General features: G+C 40.6%; 1 protein-coding gene across 1 annotated transcript in view; it reads right to left on the bottom strand.

The window, feature by feature from the left end:
• LOC111222840 (guanine nucleotide-binding protein G(i) subunit alpha-2) overlaps positions 1-18175 on the bottom strand; it is a 46728-nt gene that overhangs the window by 9470 nt on the left and 19083 nt on the right. The window contains exons 2-3 of the mRNA XM_022746697.1: positions 4543-4585; positions 2364-2505 (exon numbers count right to left, since the gene is read on the bottom strand). Of these exons, the coding sequence (XP_022602418.1) occupies positions 2364-2505; positions 4543-4585 (185 nt within the window). The remainder of the gene's footprint in view (positions 1-2363; positions 2506-4542; positions 4586-18175) is intronic.

Here is an 18175-nt window from a genome sequence, read left to right as displayed (position 1 = left end):
TGGGGCTTGTAGAGCTGTTAATGATTATTTTTATTATGGATTAAGCTAATTGTTTCAAATAACTAATGAAGCATTTAATCTTAAAATGTCAAAATAGTCTCAAAAGCCCATCCAAAGTTCAGCCCAAAGTCGGATTCACACCGACTGTCTAAAATCCCAAAGATATTCAATTTATGATGATATTACACAGAAACATACTGCAAATCCTCGTATAAAAGAAGCTGAAAATGTTTTTCACTGATGCACTTTGGCAGTTTATTAAGCCTTTAGTAATTGTTGCTACTCCTGTCAAGCGTTCCATTCTTGTACAGCATCGGCAGATATGCAGTTTAACAGTGGCAGATTTACCACCCCAAATTCTTGGTAATTTCTGAAACAGTGTGTCCTTGATTTCAGACAGAAGAACGCAAAAACAGGCTTCTCTCTCTTCTCTCTGTCATTTCAGCCAGACTGAACCCACACCTTGCGCTGGCAGATTTTATCAGCAGTAGCTAACTAATGAAGCTAACATTAGCTCCATGAGTTGGTTGAAAATGCTGTCTCTGGCTGACTTTTTTAATGTTTCCAGTATGCTGCTTTTAATACAATCTGGGGTAACACTGGCTGTGCTAGTTGTGAACTTTTCTTTTGTTCTATTTTTGTATGTAACTAAGACTCCATTAGAGCAAATAAAAAGACACTTTAATGGATTCCTTACACTTTTACCCCTGTTATTCTGGTTCTGCTTCAATATGAGGAGAAATCCAAAGCCTGACAGACCTGCTGTGCCTACTAACAGTTGCTAAGTTATGATTGGACAATCATTGGTTGGGGGGTATGGGGGTAGGGGGGGTTTAGTGAATGATCACTTGCAGTTGAATGTAATGTTATTCTAGACAAAAAGGAGGAACAAACATGCAAAGTAGACATTCAAATGATGAATCACAGTTGTTTAAAAAACAGAAACCAGGCGATTCGGGGCCAGACGTAAGGTCCTCCTTTCAGGTGGTAACCTTCAAAAACAAGGAATTAATTTGTCACTGCTGAGGCTGCAGAAGACACCTGGCAAACTAGATGTGCAGTTAAAATGTGTCCTGCCAGCACTTTTGAATAAATCCAATCCCCTAAAACAGCCCTCAGTGGCCTGTCTGCTGCTGCTGCTGCTGCTGCTGCTGCTGCTGCTGCTGGTATTAGGCACACTTTCAGCCTCTTCTCTGTCTATTACAACTCTGAGGAGAGAGCAGATCAAAGATGGAGGAGGTGAAGTCTGTAAGACAAGCACTGTTTCCCTGCAGGTAACAAAAATGGATCAGAGAAGCATTACAGTGCATTCCCTTTTGAACAACCAACCACGGTTTTACCACAGATAAAAGAGCTGCTGTGAATATGTGAATGTTGAAATCACATGATCCCTCAATTGTTTAAAACACTGGCACAACTTGGCACTTACTGACCGAACACGAGTTGCAGAGAGGAGGCATGATATGAGAAACAGATCTTGTTTTCCAAAGGCATCATCAGCCTTGCAACAATTTTTTGTTCACTGGTTATAGAATGTGGATAAGTCAGGGAATAAAATGTTTGTGATGAGAGGTAATGGGCAGTGGATACAACTGCAACTATTTTCTACCTATTATTTTAATATAGAAGAAAAAGTGAAAGGAACAAAGGTAAAGTATTGTGATTTCAATTCTGTGCAAGCTACAGTCTTAAGGACTACACCAGATACACAACAGCAAGTCACCAAAAGATGGTGTTTGACCTGAGGCAAGTGATTGGCCATGAGCCAGCGACCATTAAAAACCAGACACTCACTCAGGTGTCCTCGTAAAAATACTGAGGTGTCCACATAGACGACCTTCTTCGCTGGAAAAAAAAAAAAAGAACGAAAACACATTGATAACCTGAGCAAAAGACTGCAGCAGAGACTTGTGAGCAGCCAGATCATACAGCACTGAGCCCAAGACAAAATTCCTCTCTGGGACAATAAAGTTTATTTTACTTTGCTTTAAGATGCTGTTGATAAAACAGCCTTTGTTCTGTTGTGGCCTGAGGGAGATCCTGATCTGTCCACGGTGGGTACAGCCAGCTGAATACTGCATTCTCACACAATGATGGTGGCTTTTAGGCTGGTCAGCTCGCTTGCTCTTCCTCTTATTAAACCACTGATTTTCAATAAGTATCTCTGTGTATTTGCAGTAGTATGACATTTGTAAGTTTGCACACCACCATGCACTCAAGTGGCTCTGTTCAACACAGTTTGTCTGGGTGGTCAACCCATGCTTATGCCATCTGATTTAAGACTAGATGGAAATAATGCATACTGATGTAATGATATATAACAACTACTTTGTGTTTTGTGAGTGTTTGTGTGTGCGTCTTACCACTCTGGCAGGGTTGCTGTAGTCTATCTTGAGACTGGCCATGGCTTTAACAATGGCCATAATGGACTGGATGGTATTACTGTAAACCACTGCTCGGTACTGCTTACACTCGTCTTCTGAGTAGCCATCCTCATGGATGATCCTGAGAATATCAAGAAGCATGCAACATTTATTAATGTGTATACATTAAACCTGCATTAACAGATTTTCTTTGGCCACTTGGGGGTTAAATGCTCCACTGGCAACACTTCTTCAAACATCAATCATTAAGCTAAACATAAATTCACGTTGTACTGCTGTAAACTGATACACAAACAGTAATAACTCAACTGGTATGTTTATGAGTGACACAGTTGAGTGTTGAAGCTGAAAGGCTGCTTTTTTTTCTTTTTTTTAATTTGTCTGCAATGCCTAAGTCGTCTATCAAGAAGCAAATACTGTGTACTGTGCATCGCATTTATCATGCCAGCATGCTGTGTAGGATGATGCAGTGGGGTTAACACACACTGGAACTGCCTCAACTCTGCAGCATCCATTTGATGCAGTATCCCGAGTTTACCTCTTGCAATATTATCACTCTGGACCTGAGAGTGAGAGAACTAAGTGTGCATGTACAAGAGTGCATCCTGTCATGAGATGCAATCATCCAGTCTTCATTTGGAAAGTGTAGAGAGAGCAAACTGAGAGGTCCTCACTATAATTGTTAAGTACAACTGCCGGTTGCTTTTAAACAGTGTGTTGTTGCAAATGATAATGAACAGCAGTGATTCAGCAAATACAAGTTTGCCAAAATTTTTAAGATGTTTTAAAAAATGCAGTTATGTTTTCCTGACTTTCCCTGCTGCAATGTTGTGTTTACACAGGATGCGTCGATGTGTAATGTTACATAATAGGCAAGTGTTGTGAGTGTTTCAGTCTTGCAGGCTGATTTATCTGTACGCCTCTACGTGTTAATAACCTGCCTTCAAAAAGCCACAGACTGTTCCTGCTCCAAGCTCATAAAAAATGGATTCAATGCCTGGCTAGCCCAGAGGAATGTGAATAATTAAGCCATTTAGGGTCCTGTGTATGTGTGTGTGCATGTGTGTGTGTCTGTGTGTGTTCAGATTGATACACAGGCATTACAACATCCTCTGTATTCAGAAAGTCCTCACACTATTCTTGTGCTAGAAGCAGTAAAAAACAATAACAAACAGGAGAGGCCGTGACGTCCCCTAGAAACCACATAGAAGGAAGTCAAATTTATCTTATCTAACAATGACATGGTTACTATTGTAAACTACTGAGCTAAAACTTCTGATTTTATCTGCCTTGTGGTCAGTGCATGAGTGTCTGAGTCAAACAGGGAAGACAATATCAGAAAAGTGTGGAGAAATGAACAGGTTGTAGGGAATAATCAGGTGTAGTCGTGGTAGTTTATGTATTAGTTAGAGTGTCACTTACAAACAGGCCCTAAACAATAGCTCAAGGATAGCTGTGAAGACACGGATAGACTCAAGACAGCCCAGTCCCCAATGGCCACTGTCATAACAACCAAGGTCATAAAGTATCATGAACCGAGCCTCTGGTCGAGGGAGTGAGCAGTCATAACACAGGGGCCCTTCAGCCCCTTGGGAAAGTATTGCATGAAAATGTACAATGTGACTTAAGTGAATGTGATTTATTGTTCAGGATTTAGTACCAAACAGAATCTTTACACATGTATGGATAGGTGCTGTGGTCCCATGAAGATTATCCTTATTTGGACATGTAGCAGTTGGACGAGTTTTGTGTGGGTTTAAATAGGCCCTGCAAGGAAGATGACCTTCAGAGCTGGGCAGCATTACACAGCGTTAACTTGTATTGCTAATCTCTATTCTCTTCGGCTGAGCGTTGATAAATGCTTCTGATTAAGAGACATGCACACAAAAAAAAACTGCAGAACAACAACAACAATGCGACAAATATATTATTTTGTCTTAAACAGATATCATTGCAATTTTTTATTTAAAAAAAAAACATATTGTGATTTGTATTTTCTACTATGTAAGATAGATTTGGTCAAGTTCAGCTAGTTTATAGTATACAACTGCTCACCCAACACCCTAACAGAGTTTCAGAGAGGTGGAAAGTCCATCCTTAGGTTGAACAGAATAGTCAAAGTATTAAAAATAATGTGAGATGTGCTTTTGTAACTTACTTCATCTGCTTTACAATGGTGCTCTTCCCAGACTCCCCGGCACCTGTTGGAACATTAAAAGATTAGAAGTCACAAAATAAACTTCACACGCATGTTGCTGTTGTCTTTGCATCTGTCTTTGTGAAGGGAATAAAGCTGAACATTAGTTTCTTCTCTGAAATCATGAGTGACCCAGAGATGACCCGAGACTAACATCGCATTTTGTCCTCTGGGTCATCTGGTTTATTTATCTTTCCATTTTTTGAGGACATGATGTACAGATACGCACAAAGAATTCCCCTATTCATTTCAATGTTTATTTTCCAATCTGGTAGAAGAAGGGTGCAGGGAAGAGCAATGCTTTCATGGCTATTGATTATTTAGTACTTAAAGCAACGTTTTTCCCAACTCATGGTAAGTACATAATGAAAGAAGATCATTTAAATGTGGCTTTGAATGTTTTAATCTATGGAATATAAATGAATCAATATAAATTTCAAAGCATACCATGGATTTAGATTGATTTTTCACTCTCTAGGCAGCCATTGGCTTCCATTCACTTCAGCACCCTCTGCAAAGGTGGGAAATCAATCACTGTGAACTATTCACAACCTATCATTTTGCCAAACTTATCATCTCATGGCAATGTTGCTGTAAGCTACAGTGGGACCAACTCCATTAGATGCAGAAACACAAACACGGCTAGAAAAGTCCCTGCTCACAACAGCACTACAGTACTGCAGCACAATAAGATGTTGAGAAAAAGTAAACTAAAAATAAAACGTTTAATGTGACTCATTACCAAGTTTCTATTCTCTATTCTGACATTTTTGGGTTCCTTGTGGAGTTTTTTGTCCACTACTTGCACAATGGAGCAATGTTTCTGTGAGTGAATCCCTGTATTGTTTGTACAGTTTGTGCACAAGGATGCATGACCCTGCCACCAGTTTTTATGCTATTCCACTGGCCCACAGTGAGCAACGTTAACGCTGCAAGAAAAAGGCAAGGAAGACTTGCGAAGGTACCAAACACGGTTGTAAACAATACAGGGTTTCAATTTGTTTTAAGAATGAGCTTTGTAAATTTTTTATGAGGAAGCAAATGCATTCAACGCGTTTGTTTGACCTCAAGGGTACACATAGTGTGTTTTGGTCTGAATGTAAACACAGCTTTGTGTACAAGACAAGTCTGCAGTCAACTGCAATCAATAGAAGCCTGACACGAACACTGAATTTAGGAACATCTAGAAATGTATACAATCTGAAAAATGTGTGGGAAATAATGTATAATATCTACAATCAGTGAGCTGAAACCACCAGTATCATATACTGTATTAACTGTAGATGAGAGTAACACATAAGACCTAAAGGGCAAGAAAAGGCCAAGTTCTGTGGATTAAAAAAAGAAGAATTAAAGATCCATTAAGGATTTAAAATTAAGAGCATTAGGGCTGAGATGGCCAAGCAAAAAATTAAAAAAAAAGAAGAAATTATGTGCCATATAGTAGCAAAGTTGTCATGCACACAGTTCACACGTCAGCACAAAAGTGTTTTCTGGTTTCTTGGTGAATGAACCCTCTGTTGTGAATGATACAGCGGGCTGTGCTTCAAAACCATGGTTATCTGGTTTAAATGAAAAAAGCCTGAGTCTTCGGCACGTCCACTGTGTTGTCAGGACCATGCCACCATGAACTGTCCCATCACGCCACCTGACCCAGCCCTGCCAAATAACATTAGCCTTGCCGGAGCTGACGGAGCAAGTGGGACCAGCAGTGCCACAACCCCCACCCCCCACCCCCTTCCTCCTCATGCTGTCAACATTCATCATATTCACACACATCCAGCACTTTTCTGAGCGAGAGGAAGGAACCCAGGGCAAAGGGAGGGGTGTAAAAGCAAGGTCTGGGGCTACGTTCTCCATCATAAGATCTGTCGCTCATGTCTCACTGCTCAACAGGCACAAAGGCAGAGAAGAACCTGGATGGCTCTTCAGGTGTTTCGAGACTCTGTTACAAAAAATATAACAATAACAATCCAGTATATGTATTTTTTATTTAACACAATTATCAGAATATTATATGGTTATTTTTTAGTGTTGCTAAAATTTTCAGGTTCACTCCAGGCCATTCTCTTTGATCCTTTTTTTGTTCATAACTTACACCCAAATGAATCCTGAAGCAGAAACTTTTTAATCTTACTTAAGGCTGATCAAGATTAAATTATGTAACTAGGCTGCTGTTTCTATTCTTTCACCAACCTGTCTCTACGAAAACAATGTTTTAAAACAGGGCGTGCTAAATCTCTTCTTTTAAACTGCCATCCACTTCCATCTGGCACATCAAAGTTTTCCCTCAGACAGATAAACATGAACAAAATAATAGACAACATCAGACTTATAGACACATGTATAAAAATGTCCCGTTTAATAAAAGGCAGGTGGTGGAAAGTGGAATATCAGCCTCTCTGCGGACACATACATGCATGAAGGTCACCTTCCTCACTCCAGAATAAAAGTCATCCATTAATATTGCAGCCTGAAGGGAGGCGAACACTTGTGAGCAGCAGCGAAAAAGAAGAGAGCATCCTCATTCTTCATGCTCAAGGTGTTTTAGGAGAAACGGGCAGTGTTGTTGTGCCACTTCAGGAGGGAAAACTTTTGAATATTACAGTATCAGGACATCTTATCGCAGCAGACTAAACAGTGCTATATAAACATCATTGTTTTGAATTCATCTGGAGGCTGGAACTGATCACTAAACACAATAAAGAGCGTGAGTTATCTTACTGTGTTATAATAAAAAAAAATTAAAAAAATAGAGAGAGCTGAGCTGACTGTGGATTTATCAAGATCGATATCACTCTCATATAAGAGTACAGGTAAAGTTGTTGTAAAATTAAAGACATAGATACTATATGTACTGAGGTGATGTTCATATCAGACATCAAATTGACAGACATCTCTGTGACTTTGACTGTGGCATGTTTTTTGATACTAGTCTTCCCATGGGTCTGTCAGTTTAATCAGGATGATCCTCCTCGCCCACTCTGACTATATACTGTATGACTTTGTCAGGCCTCAGGGATGTTTGGATGACAACAGGTCCACCTTCATCTCCCAGACTCTTCTTGGGTCTTCTCTTCCGTGATGAGCTGTACTGTATGTATGGGGCTGGTCTCATGTGGGTCTGACACTTTTTCCGTCTCTCTGAGGACCTTGTCATGACGCCCGCATCTCACCTGGCTAAGTGCAGTCTTGCACCCTGCCAGTATGTGCAGGCTTGGTGTTGCAAGTGTCACTCTTGTACACTGATGGCAGCAGGAAGGAGATGCGGAAGGGATCCAGTCTCCAAAGGCCAAACTTTGTCTAGATCCTTTATAGTCCAAGTTCCACAGCCCTTAACTTTCACCCTTCCTCCACCAGGTGTTGGCCCTCGGCTTGGATCTGCTTTGAGTCCGCTTTCCCCTATTGCTGGAAGTGGGTGGTTCCAAATCCTTGCCTTTCCCTCGCATGGGTTCCTGATGATGTCCTTCAACTTCAGCATACTTTCTGCCTGTGCCACTGATGTGTCAGCTGCCAGTCTCTGTATCTCTGTACATCATCTCAACCCTGGACTTTGCCACCTTGACCTATTTGAAAGCTGTAACTGCCCAGACTTAAAGTGCAGCCCTACTGATGTGAAGCTTGGTAGAATTCTGAGTCACCTGTTAAGGTATTTGTCCACTGATGTCATAGGTCATAATGTTTTGTGCCATTATAACAATGTTATAATGGAAAAAATGTACCTGTAAGATGAAATCTGCCCATAGCTGAGCCATAAACTCAAGAGGATTTTAGGCGTATGACACAGAGATACTACAGACTACACACAACTGTTAATACCAAGCTGAGTGACAATCATAAAATGATGCACCTCTATGTTGAGAGCAATAGTCTTGTAGTTGGTAAAGAGTGTTACTAATCAAATTATACGCAGAACATTAATTTATCCCGACGGGCTGCCACCAAACTGTCACATCGTTAATTCAAGTACAGATGTTGCTGACAGTCAAAACGATCAATTATCAGGGGACAAAAAGTCTCTACACAGGACTACAACGGACTCATGTGGAGCTCTGATATTTTTCACACGAGTATATCAGAGAACGGTCCACTCAGCAGAGAACAAACAATATTGCTAAAAACATTTAATTTTCCTATTATAGATAAATCTGCAGTATATTCAAACTGAGCAGATGTATCCATCGTACATGAAGCCCTGGGCTTCTAATGAGTTGGAGCAGTAATGAGGACTGATCAGAATTACAAAGACCCTTCTGTGTTCTGTGCTGGCAGAGCAGACAAGCTCTTTCTTTTTAGTGCCGTTACAAGAGAAGCAGAATCACTTTCTGGCAACAGGAAGATGATGCCACCCCCTCTTTCTCCTTCTTCAACCCCAACTATTCATAGCTGGTCCCCAGTTGGTTTTCAGAGAGCACCAGAGCACACAACAAAGATAACGACATGATTCGTAGCATGAGGATCACAAGTGGCCGGGCTACAGAAAACAGAACTGTTTCTCTCAACACATCCAATACACTCACAGGCGCACTCACACTGATGACAGCTTGGCCGCAGTCTCAGTCATCCACTGCTGATGACACAAAGTATCCATTCATGGCCTGATGTGATACCCTGATCTTGGCAGAGGCACAAGCATCCATACATAATCTGACAGAGGATAAAGTCAGTCACCTGTCAACTAGCCCCACACCCTCATCTACACCTGAGCTATACTCAGGGGCAGTGAATTGATTGGTGGTTTCTTGAATATGATCATTTTCTGCTTTTTGCTGCTAAATCGAATATTGGGTTTGGTTGACCAAAATAAGCTATTTGAAGATGTAAGCTTGGGATCTGGCAATTTGTGATGGATATTTTATTATCATTATTTTTAAAAAAAATTAACTTTCAAATCCATATTCTGTAAAAAAAAATAAAATAAATTTAAAAAAAAAAAGTGACTGAGGCATAAAAATGCAAAATGTTTAATCACTGCAATGATGCTTCTCACTTTGTTGGCCACTGCCTTCAATATAATTGGCAGTGCTTATGAGTGGTAATCTGGTGCGAGATCATGTGTCTGTCACTGCGATAGTGATTTCAAAACATTGTTTACATCTCTGTGAAGGAGTGTCAGGTCTGTGGGGTAAAGAGTGAGCCTCTGTACGCATTACGCAGCCCCCCAGTGAAGGTACTCGTCCTTGGGTGAAGAGAAGTGGCTGGCGTGACTCAAGTGGTTGTCTACATCCTCCCCAGACTAGAACTTGGACAAGGGCAACAGTGAGAGAGGAGCTGTTCCTCCAAAGTGGATTTAGAAGGCCAAAAAAAAAAAAAAACAGAAATAGTAAAAACCCATAATGTATCAGTGACACTTGGTTTCCTGTGCACTGTATTTGATTCATGTGCTTTAATTATGAGCTTGAGGCCAAGATAAGTCACATTATCACATAATAAACCTAGCTGAGAATACTCCATACATCAGGGAGAAGGCCAAATTGCTCTGGTGTAGCTCACAGGGCATCGATTCCCTTTGGAAAAGCTGACACAGTAGCCTACCACTTTAACCCTGTTTGGTGTGAAGATACTGAGGCGAGGTTTGAGAAGAGAAAGAACTGTAATTAATGGGCAGTTAGAGAAGAGGACAGATAGGAGGCGTTGGGAGTAGAGGTGGACAACATGGACAAAAGTGACAAATGAGCAGGGGATGGAGGAGGAGGAGGACGATGCAGAGAGACTGCGAATGTGTGAGAGGGTTGAGCGCTGGTTAAGAGAAAACATAGTGAGATGAGGGCTAACATGAGTGCCTGATAAATTCATAAATTTCATAACAGCTTATCAGCCAGTTATAGTTGCAGATAAATACAGAGTTCGGCAACGACAAGCAAAATGAAAAGCTGTGTCGGGAATGGAGGCTTAATGTTCAGTGTTGGAGTGAGCACCATTCAAGTGCGAGCTGCAGAGCATTCAGTGAACATCAGCAGCCAATCACTTGTTTTGTGCTCTCTGCATCACTTCACTTGCCAGCAGATTAGTGGCTTGCTAAACTATATGCAACAGCAAAAATGAGTAAGTCACAAGACAGCAGACCGTCTTGTAGAGAACTCTAAAATTCCCACTTCAGTGGAGACCAACCTCCCCACGAAATGACCCACTTAATATAATTACTTCCCAAGAACCTTCACTAATTATGACACAAAAACCAAAATTAGTGTATCACTTTTATAGGCTGTTAATTTACAATGTTAGGTTACTTATTTTTGGCTTTTGATCCTGAAATTTACCTCTTAGTAAAAATTTACCAACACAGAGATGAAAGGAAACATAGTATAAACTGGACATAAGGAAAAACAGAAGGATTGGTTATGAATGGTAAGGAGTGGGGTGATTATAAAGGTGTTCTTATCTACAGCAGTTAGCAGTAAATTCTTTGTCTAGAATTCAATACAGGAATTAATCTACAGGGAGGTAATTATGACAAGCTCCCATTGCCTATTTAAATGAATACTTGTATAATTAGTTCACATTTGTTAGTTTAGCACACAAGATCATCACAGGTGCTTTTGCGCAATTACGGCATCACTTTCTGATGAATTTGGCTGAGTTTTTCATGCCTGTATGTGCACACACACATGCATAGGGATACAGCACACAGAAAAAAAAAACAAAGACACAGGACATTCCACAACAGAAGTGAGAGTGCAGGATCAGCAGCAACATTACCTCAAATTCCCTTTGGCAGTGTGGTGGAAACTAGAGATTTAACACTGAGCCTACAAATACAGCAGCAGCACTGTGAGGCTGTACTCACTAGGCACAGCGGTGCTTTGAACTAGATGCTAATGTTAGCATGCTAACAATGGCCACAATGACAATACTGGATTAACCATCTTAGTTTAGCATTAGCCATATGCTACTTAGCAGTAAACACACAGTACAGCTGAGGATGACGGGGGTATCATTAGCTCTGCAGATACAGTCAAATAAAACATCTGACCCAATAACTGTGCTGAAAAAGATGAAAAGTCAGGGGATGAAGTGATTCCAGGTCATCTTGAGGGGGACATGAATGTCTGGACCAATGGCAATTCACTTAAAAGCACAAATGTAAATCTCGTGGTGGCATTAGAGGAAAATTCAGAGAAACACTAATGTACTGGGGATTATACAGAGTTTGTTTGTGTAAGATTTCATGGCAATCCATCTCATCTCGGTGGCGAGATATTTCAGTTAAGCATCCAACAGACCGACACGGCTGTCCCTAGAGCCATAAGAACTACTGAATATTGCAGTAACAACTGTTTTGTTAATCCATAACTTGATTAAAAGAAAAATAATTTATTATCAAGAGGAAATATCAAACAACTTCTCAAATACGAAAGCTTGCTTGTTTTTCCTCGGTTTATTACATTGTACATTTATTACCTTTGGGTTGCCTTTTAAACATGGTAGTATCACTTTTGTGCTCTAGTAACTTGTGCATCTGTCACATTCTTTTTGAGCCATGAAAGTATAAATCATTAAATGATTTGCTTATTTATTGAACAAAAATGAAATGAATTATGCTTCCTTCAACCACTTTATTGTTTATGCAAGTAGAGATAAAAATATCTTTAAAGCTTGTAATATCTTTTTCACTATCTGCCCACACATTCTCCTGTATGTAACCCACAATGGATATAAATAACTTCAAAATGTAAATGCAAAACATTTGAAACATACATTGCTTTTGTTTTTGAATTTTATAGATTCATTTAAATCCAACACAAACCCATTCCCTACATGGACAGCAGAGGCTGGTCTTACAAGGTCATCCCTATGTGCTTCCCTACAACAGCTGGGTGATGACACCCAGGTAAAAAGAGCCGTGGACAAAAAGACATGCTTCTGTCAGGGCTCCAAGATGTGTGAAAGTGACAGTTTTCATTTTGCATTCAGTACAGACAAGACTGTCCACTTATATTTCACAAGCCCTCGAGGGGAACTATCCAGGAAAGGCCAATTAAAAAAAGGCAGCTGTCTCAGAAAAATGAAACCCATCCTGGCACATTTGACTTACTGGGAGAAGTAAGCGAGGTTCTGCTCTGGCTGCAGGCAAAACACACTCAGCACTATCTGTGGAACTAAACTCTTGCTTGCAAGCGGCATCATTTTGACTCCGAAGACAAAAATACGACTACAGCCATGCTAGAGGCAGCATGCAAACAAGCTCACAGTGACACCGCTTACATGTTAAACAGGTGTAATGTTTGCCATGTTAACCATCTTAGTTTTGCATGGTAGCATGCCAACGTTTGCTCAGGCTGATAGGAATATCATTAGATATGCAAACATTTAATCATAAACCAAAGTCTTGGACAAACAGAAATTTCGACCTGACTGTAGCACGAGATGAAAAGTCAGGGGATCGCCAGAGTTATTGCACGTCATCCTGAGGAGAACTTAAATGTGTGTATTAAATTTTATGGAAATCCATCCAAAAGTTGTTGAAAGATTTAATTCAGAGCCACTATGTCTCCCTCCTGGTGGTGCAAGGTGAAAGCTGAGGGGATCAATGTCCTGAGGATTTATCCGCAATCATTAATGTCGACAAAATTCTATGCCAATCTGTCAAGTTGATATCAGAGAGCTGTTTCACTAGATAAAACTTTGACTTTCTGGTGGTGCTAGATAAAAAGTCAGCAGGTCATACAGATCATTAGGATTGATCTCGGATGTCTGTACCAAATTATATGGCAATTCATCTGTTGAAATATTTCACACACAAAAAAAAAAAAGAGGAAGAGGTCAGGGTCAGGCAGATTTATCCTCTGGAGACAATGAATGTTTGTATTGGATGGCAATCCATCCAATAGTTGTTGTGGCATCTCTATCTGGATCAGAGTAGCTGAATCATACTAGCAACGGTAAAAAATCTGCAGAAACGTACAGCTGCTGAAGTGAAGAAACAACTCAGCAGATAATCTTTGAAATGACAAACACACACATTCATTTTCTAGAAATAAGCAACATCAAAAATCCATTCTGCTATTTCAACACCATATTACAGCATCCTTGGGAGACCTACAATCACAAACACTGTGTTTCACATCTCTGTGTCACACAGTCCATGCAATGCTGCGGCATTTCTTCTGTAGAGACATGTTACACATTTCAGCATATGGTAGCGTCATAGGCAATCTATTGTCTAAGTGACTGCCATGGGAGAATGAATCACTGGCCTGGCTGTGACACGACTCCTCCTTCGCTCTCATCCTGGCCCACTGTCCCCACCCGTTGGTGTCACGACTGCTCACATCCAACTAGCTTTTACAGCCATTTAAAGGTTAACCTCCTCTGGGCGTTGATGACACTGAGCAGAATACACAACAATGGTGCTGTTGCTATTTAAAGCTGCATGTCGCAGTGTACAGGGGGAGCTGACTGACACAAGCAGATGTGACGTTATTTTATGAGTAAATATGTTTGTAATTACAGTTTTCTTCCTGACCTGTAATGGAAAATCTAGACATATGGAGACCTGCTGTAGCTGAAATGTATATAATGTATGTGGGGTGGGTTTCAATAGCATTTTATCAAAGTCAGTATTGAATCTTATTGCTCATTAACAAATCTGTTATAAATGATTTAATGTTTAAGAACTAAAATCTTTCTAGATAAATGACTTGCTCTCTAGTTACCTAAATGACCTTAGTATTTTTTACGTCGCTCTCAAAAAATGTAACATTCGATAAGGAATGCTTTAGATTCAAATCACAGTATTTGAAAAACCAAACCCAAAATGGAACAGGCCACTGTAACCCGATGTGAAGTAAGTGCTCACATTCTCTAAAAAAGTGATACAGTAGGTCACAGTTAATATCTGCAGAGATTCAGTACATGACCAATTAGCCCTCAGCTCAATCATAGACAAATGGTCACAACCTAGTATATGGTTGGACTGTATCGTAAGCTATTTGTATTCTGCCTAGTGTCGGTTGATTTCAGCCCTTTATCTGTTTGCTTCTCTCCTACTCTCTGTGCAATGTGAGAGGTGCCGCTCGTTGTGATGAGTTATCACCCAATTCTTTAGTTCACCTCAGTTCTACAATGCTATAAAACTTAACTGTTTTGATTCATTCTCATCACTCTAACCAGTGATTGTTTTCAGTGAACAAGCTCCCAAAATCCCCCTGTTCAGCACCAAAATGACAGCGAGTAACTGGTGAACAAAGTGGAGCATTTAGCAGCTAAAGTTACTGATAGTTCGCTCAGCGGTTGGTGGAGACCAAAACAGAGTTAAAAAGAAAAGTGAATATTGGAAACCTTCATCAGGTGGCCAGGAACACAACTCCAAGTGAATGTTGCTCTGGACCGGCTGGATGTGTAAATGTTTGCTAACATGTTTGCCACAAAAAACTTTGGAAGGTGAAAATATGCCCATGTTGTTTTACAGCTTGCTCCAACTATTATTTCAGTAACAATTATAAGATATAACACACACACAGTTGTCCAGGCTCAGGCTCTGTGCATGCTTTTCCTTGCCAATGGAGGTGGATAAGGGTTATGTATATATGTGTGAGAGAGCTAGACTCAGTTCAAGACCCTCATTTATAAGTGGAGCTGTTTTTTACACCACACTTGGTTCTAGTACATTGCCCTCTATCAGCAGGCTATTATTAACAGCCTCCTTTTTTCATCCAGCCTGAAATCAAGCCTTTATCTGCCTTTTATTGTGGCGTGCCATCAGGCAGCAAGCAGTGCTTGACCAGTTAAAGCTACAAATAGACATCAAATGGAACAATACTGAAGTGGAGGCGATATCTCTCCTTACATCTCAGAACAGCGTTTGGTCCCATATAGGATCTGATATTACCTGTTTGCATCCATCATGTAATTTACTGCCCAGCTAAATTGACAAACAGCCGTTGCATCTGACGTTTCTTTCATTTTCATGGTGGTGACTATGTCGCGCTGACAAAGGCTGGGGCCTGTCAAGCAGAGAGGAGAGCACCATCTTTTGGCCGTTTGCGAATGCGCATTGCGGATAATCCTAGGATCTTTGACGGCTGACTTGCTATAGCTAGCTACAAACAAGTGGGCAATGTGCATGTCTCAAACTGCCCTCAGCTTCCACCATCCGACGTGCAAAAAAATACTTTAGGTAGCCGTAGCAAGTAAACAAGGAAATTAAACTGCGATTTATCATCTCAAACTGATATAACTTGTCTTACTAATAACCTGGGTCAACATGTGACGACGAGGGGTTAAGGTGTATTGTGGAGCAGCTTTTAATAACTCCTTTTGCAAGGAAAGCTTTCACAGACATATTTATTCAATTTACATATTTGTAGTTAACCATAAAACATAACACCCAAGCCTTTTGTTTCTATTCTGCAGGATCTGCAGTAAGTGCCAGAAGCTTGAGACTGCATAATGAGGCAGGAAAATACAGGATTCTGCATTGTCACTGGAGTGTGTCACTGTCAGTTAATGGCTCTTTTGTAAATTACTACGGAAGTGATATGTTTAGATATTCTTCCTCTATACTGCAAATTTGATATGTTCAGTGTCAGTTCTTCGGCTCTGTTTGCCTGTCTGTAAACGTCACCACGTGCCACTGACCTGCAGACAGCAGAAGTCTCTGAATTATTTCATGCAGCCACTCCACCACTTTGCCGGGGGAACAAAGAACAAAGACCCAGATTAGCTTACTGTATCTCTACATGCAGGTTCTAGTGGGTGCTCGCCTACAAACTAGCCTCAGTAGCACAGGTGTTTCAGCCAGCCAGTCAGCCAGGCAGCCAGCCCCCACCCACCACCATCACCACCTCAGCCCATTTCACATGCAGAGTGGAGAGCGATGGAGGAATTTTACATGGCTGGATACAGTACAGTATGTTATCGCCTGGAGTGGAAAAGTAGGTCATCAGCCTTGCAGGGAGCAGTGGAGCTTCACTGCTTCACTCTGCAGAGTAGGATGCTTACTGCACTCTGACTGTACAGCCAATGTTAACAGTGTTTAATCCCTTGTTATGTGTGTGCACAAGCAGCATCAACACATTTATGTGACCTGGATTTTTAATATAAATTCTGCAATTCTGCATTTGCTCTTGAACATCATAAAACTATGACAGTAAAAAAAAAAAAAAAAAAAAAAGAAATCAATGAAACACATCAAGCAGAACATTATGAAGTGAAGTGAAGACGCAAAGGAAGTGACAGCAGTTATACATATACATACATAGATGGTGTTTGCTTACAGCTGAGTATTTGGTGCCTTAATCATAAGATCCACCTCTGCAGCTGCAGCTTGTACCAATGAAAGCAAAGCAGATGAAAAATAAACAGGTGCAGCTTGTCAAGACTCATGTCAAAAACAGTCTGGGGAAAAAAAGGATCAGGGAGAAACAACAAAAAGACAACTGGAAACTCATCCTGATGCACACAAATCAAAGACTGAGACCGCACCAGATAAACATAAGAGTGGCTGTGACACAACATGCAAATACTGAATGTATGCAACACGATCAATCACTGCTGCCTGAGGAAGAGCACTGAACACATGAAAGGAGTATAGCGGAGACACACTTCATTAGCGTCTCCTAATAACAGAAGCAAGCGCTTCTTTACTTTTAATCCTTTTAGACCTCAGTGCATCCTTCAGCACCGTTGATCATCTCGTTTTAAATGAACAACAACCTCCAACAAGTGGGTAGTTGTCATCACCACTGCTATTGACTGGTTCATACCTTTCCAATACAACCTTGTCAGTCACCACTGGCAACCCATCCTCATCCTCCTCCTTCTCCTCCTCCTCCTCTTCCTCCTCCTCCTCATCCTCCTCCTCAGCAAACACCACACGTGCTATGCCACAAGGCGCCATTGTTTGTCTAATCCATTTCTTTCTAAATGCTTCCCGATGGCGGTGTAACACACTAGCGAAATGCATCATTTCATTGCTATGCCAGTGACTCCCAACTGTGTCTCCTCAAAGCCAATGAGCCATTCATTCTTGACATTTTAAGAAAGTGACTTCATGATGTCAAGTGCTCGATCTCTGAAAATGTATAACATCCCAGAGATAAGGAGTCTGAAGTAATACTTTGCCATTTCAAACAAATGTCTATCTGCCAACATTAGATCATTTGTGGGGAGTTTTTCATAGAGATCTGACTTTTTAGGATGAGTTATGAATGTGGAACTGCCCTGCTTCTTATATTTGGTAACATATCAAAAATTATTCTTTTTTTTCTCACCCAACTTTGGAATATTAATTCCTTTATATTTCAGTGCTACTAGTGCTGCACAAAAAGACCTAATGACTCAAATTTGATCTCTGCTGCACTGGCTAAAATGGAAAATTGCTAGCACTTTGGGCTGCATGTTTGTACGTAAGGTGCTATATAGATAAAGCTGAGATGAGTACTAAGATTGTATTATATTTTGAGCTAAGGAAAGTGTGGCCCCTGGCTACATAACTGACATATCTATTCTCCACCACTTATGGCAGTTCCAGGGTTATATGGGATAAGAATGTTGAAAGTCTACAGCAGAAATTGAACCAGGGATATTGCACTAAATGGCCTGTGCCTTTATTAATTGGCCCACGTGTTCTAGAGGAGCACTAAATTAAAGA

This window comes from Seriola dumerili, unplaced genomic scaffold (genome assembly GCF_002260705.1).
Source record: "Seriola dumerili isolate Sdu_G_001 unplaced genomic scaffold, Sdu_1.0 BDQW01000109.1, whole genome shotgun sequence".
Lineage (NCBI taxonomy): Eukaryota > Metazoa > Chordata > Actinopteri > Carangiformes > Carangidae > Seriola > Seriola dumerili.
The sequence above is the reverse complement of the archived record's forward strand: the minus strand, read 5'-3'. Positions and strand labels throughout refer to the sequence as shown.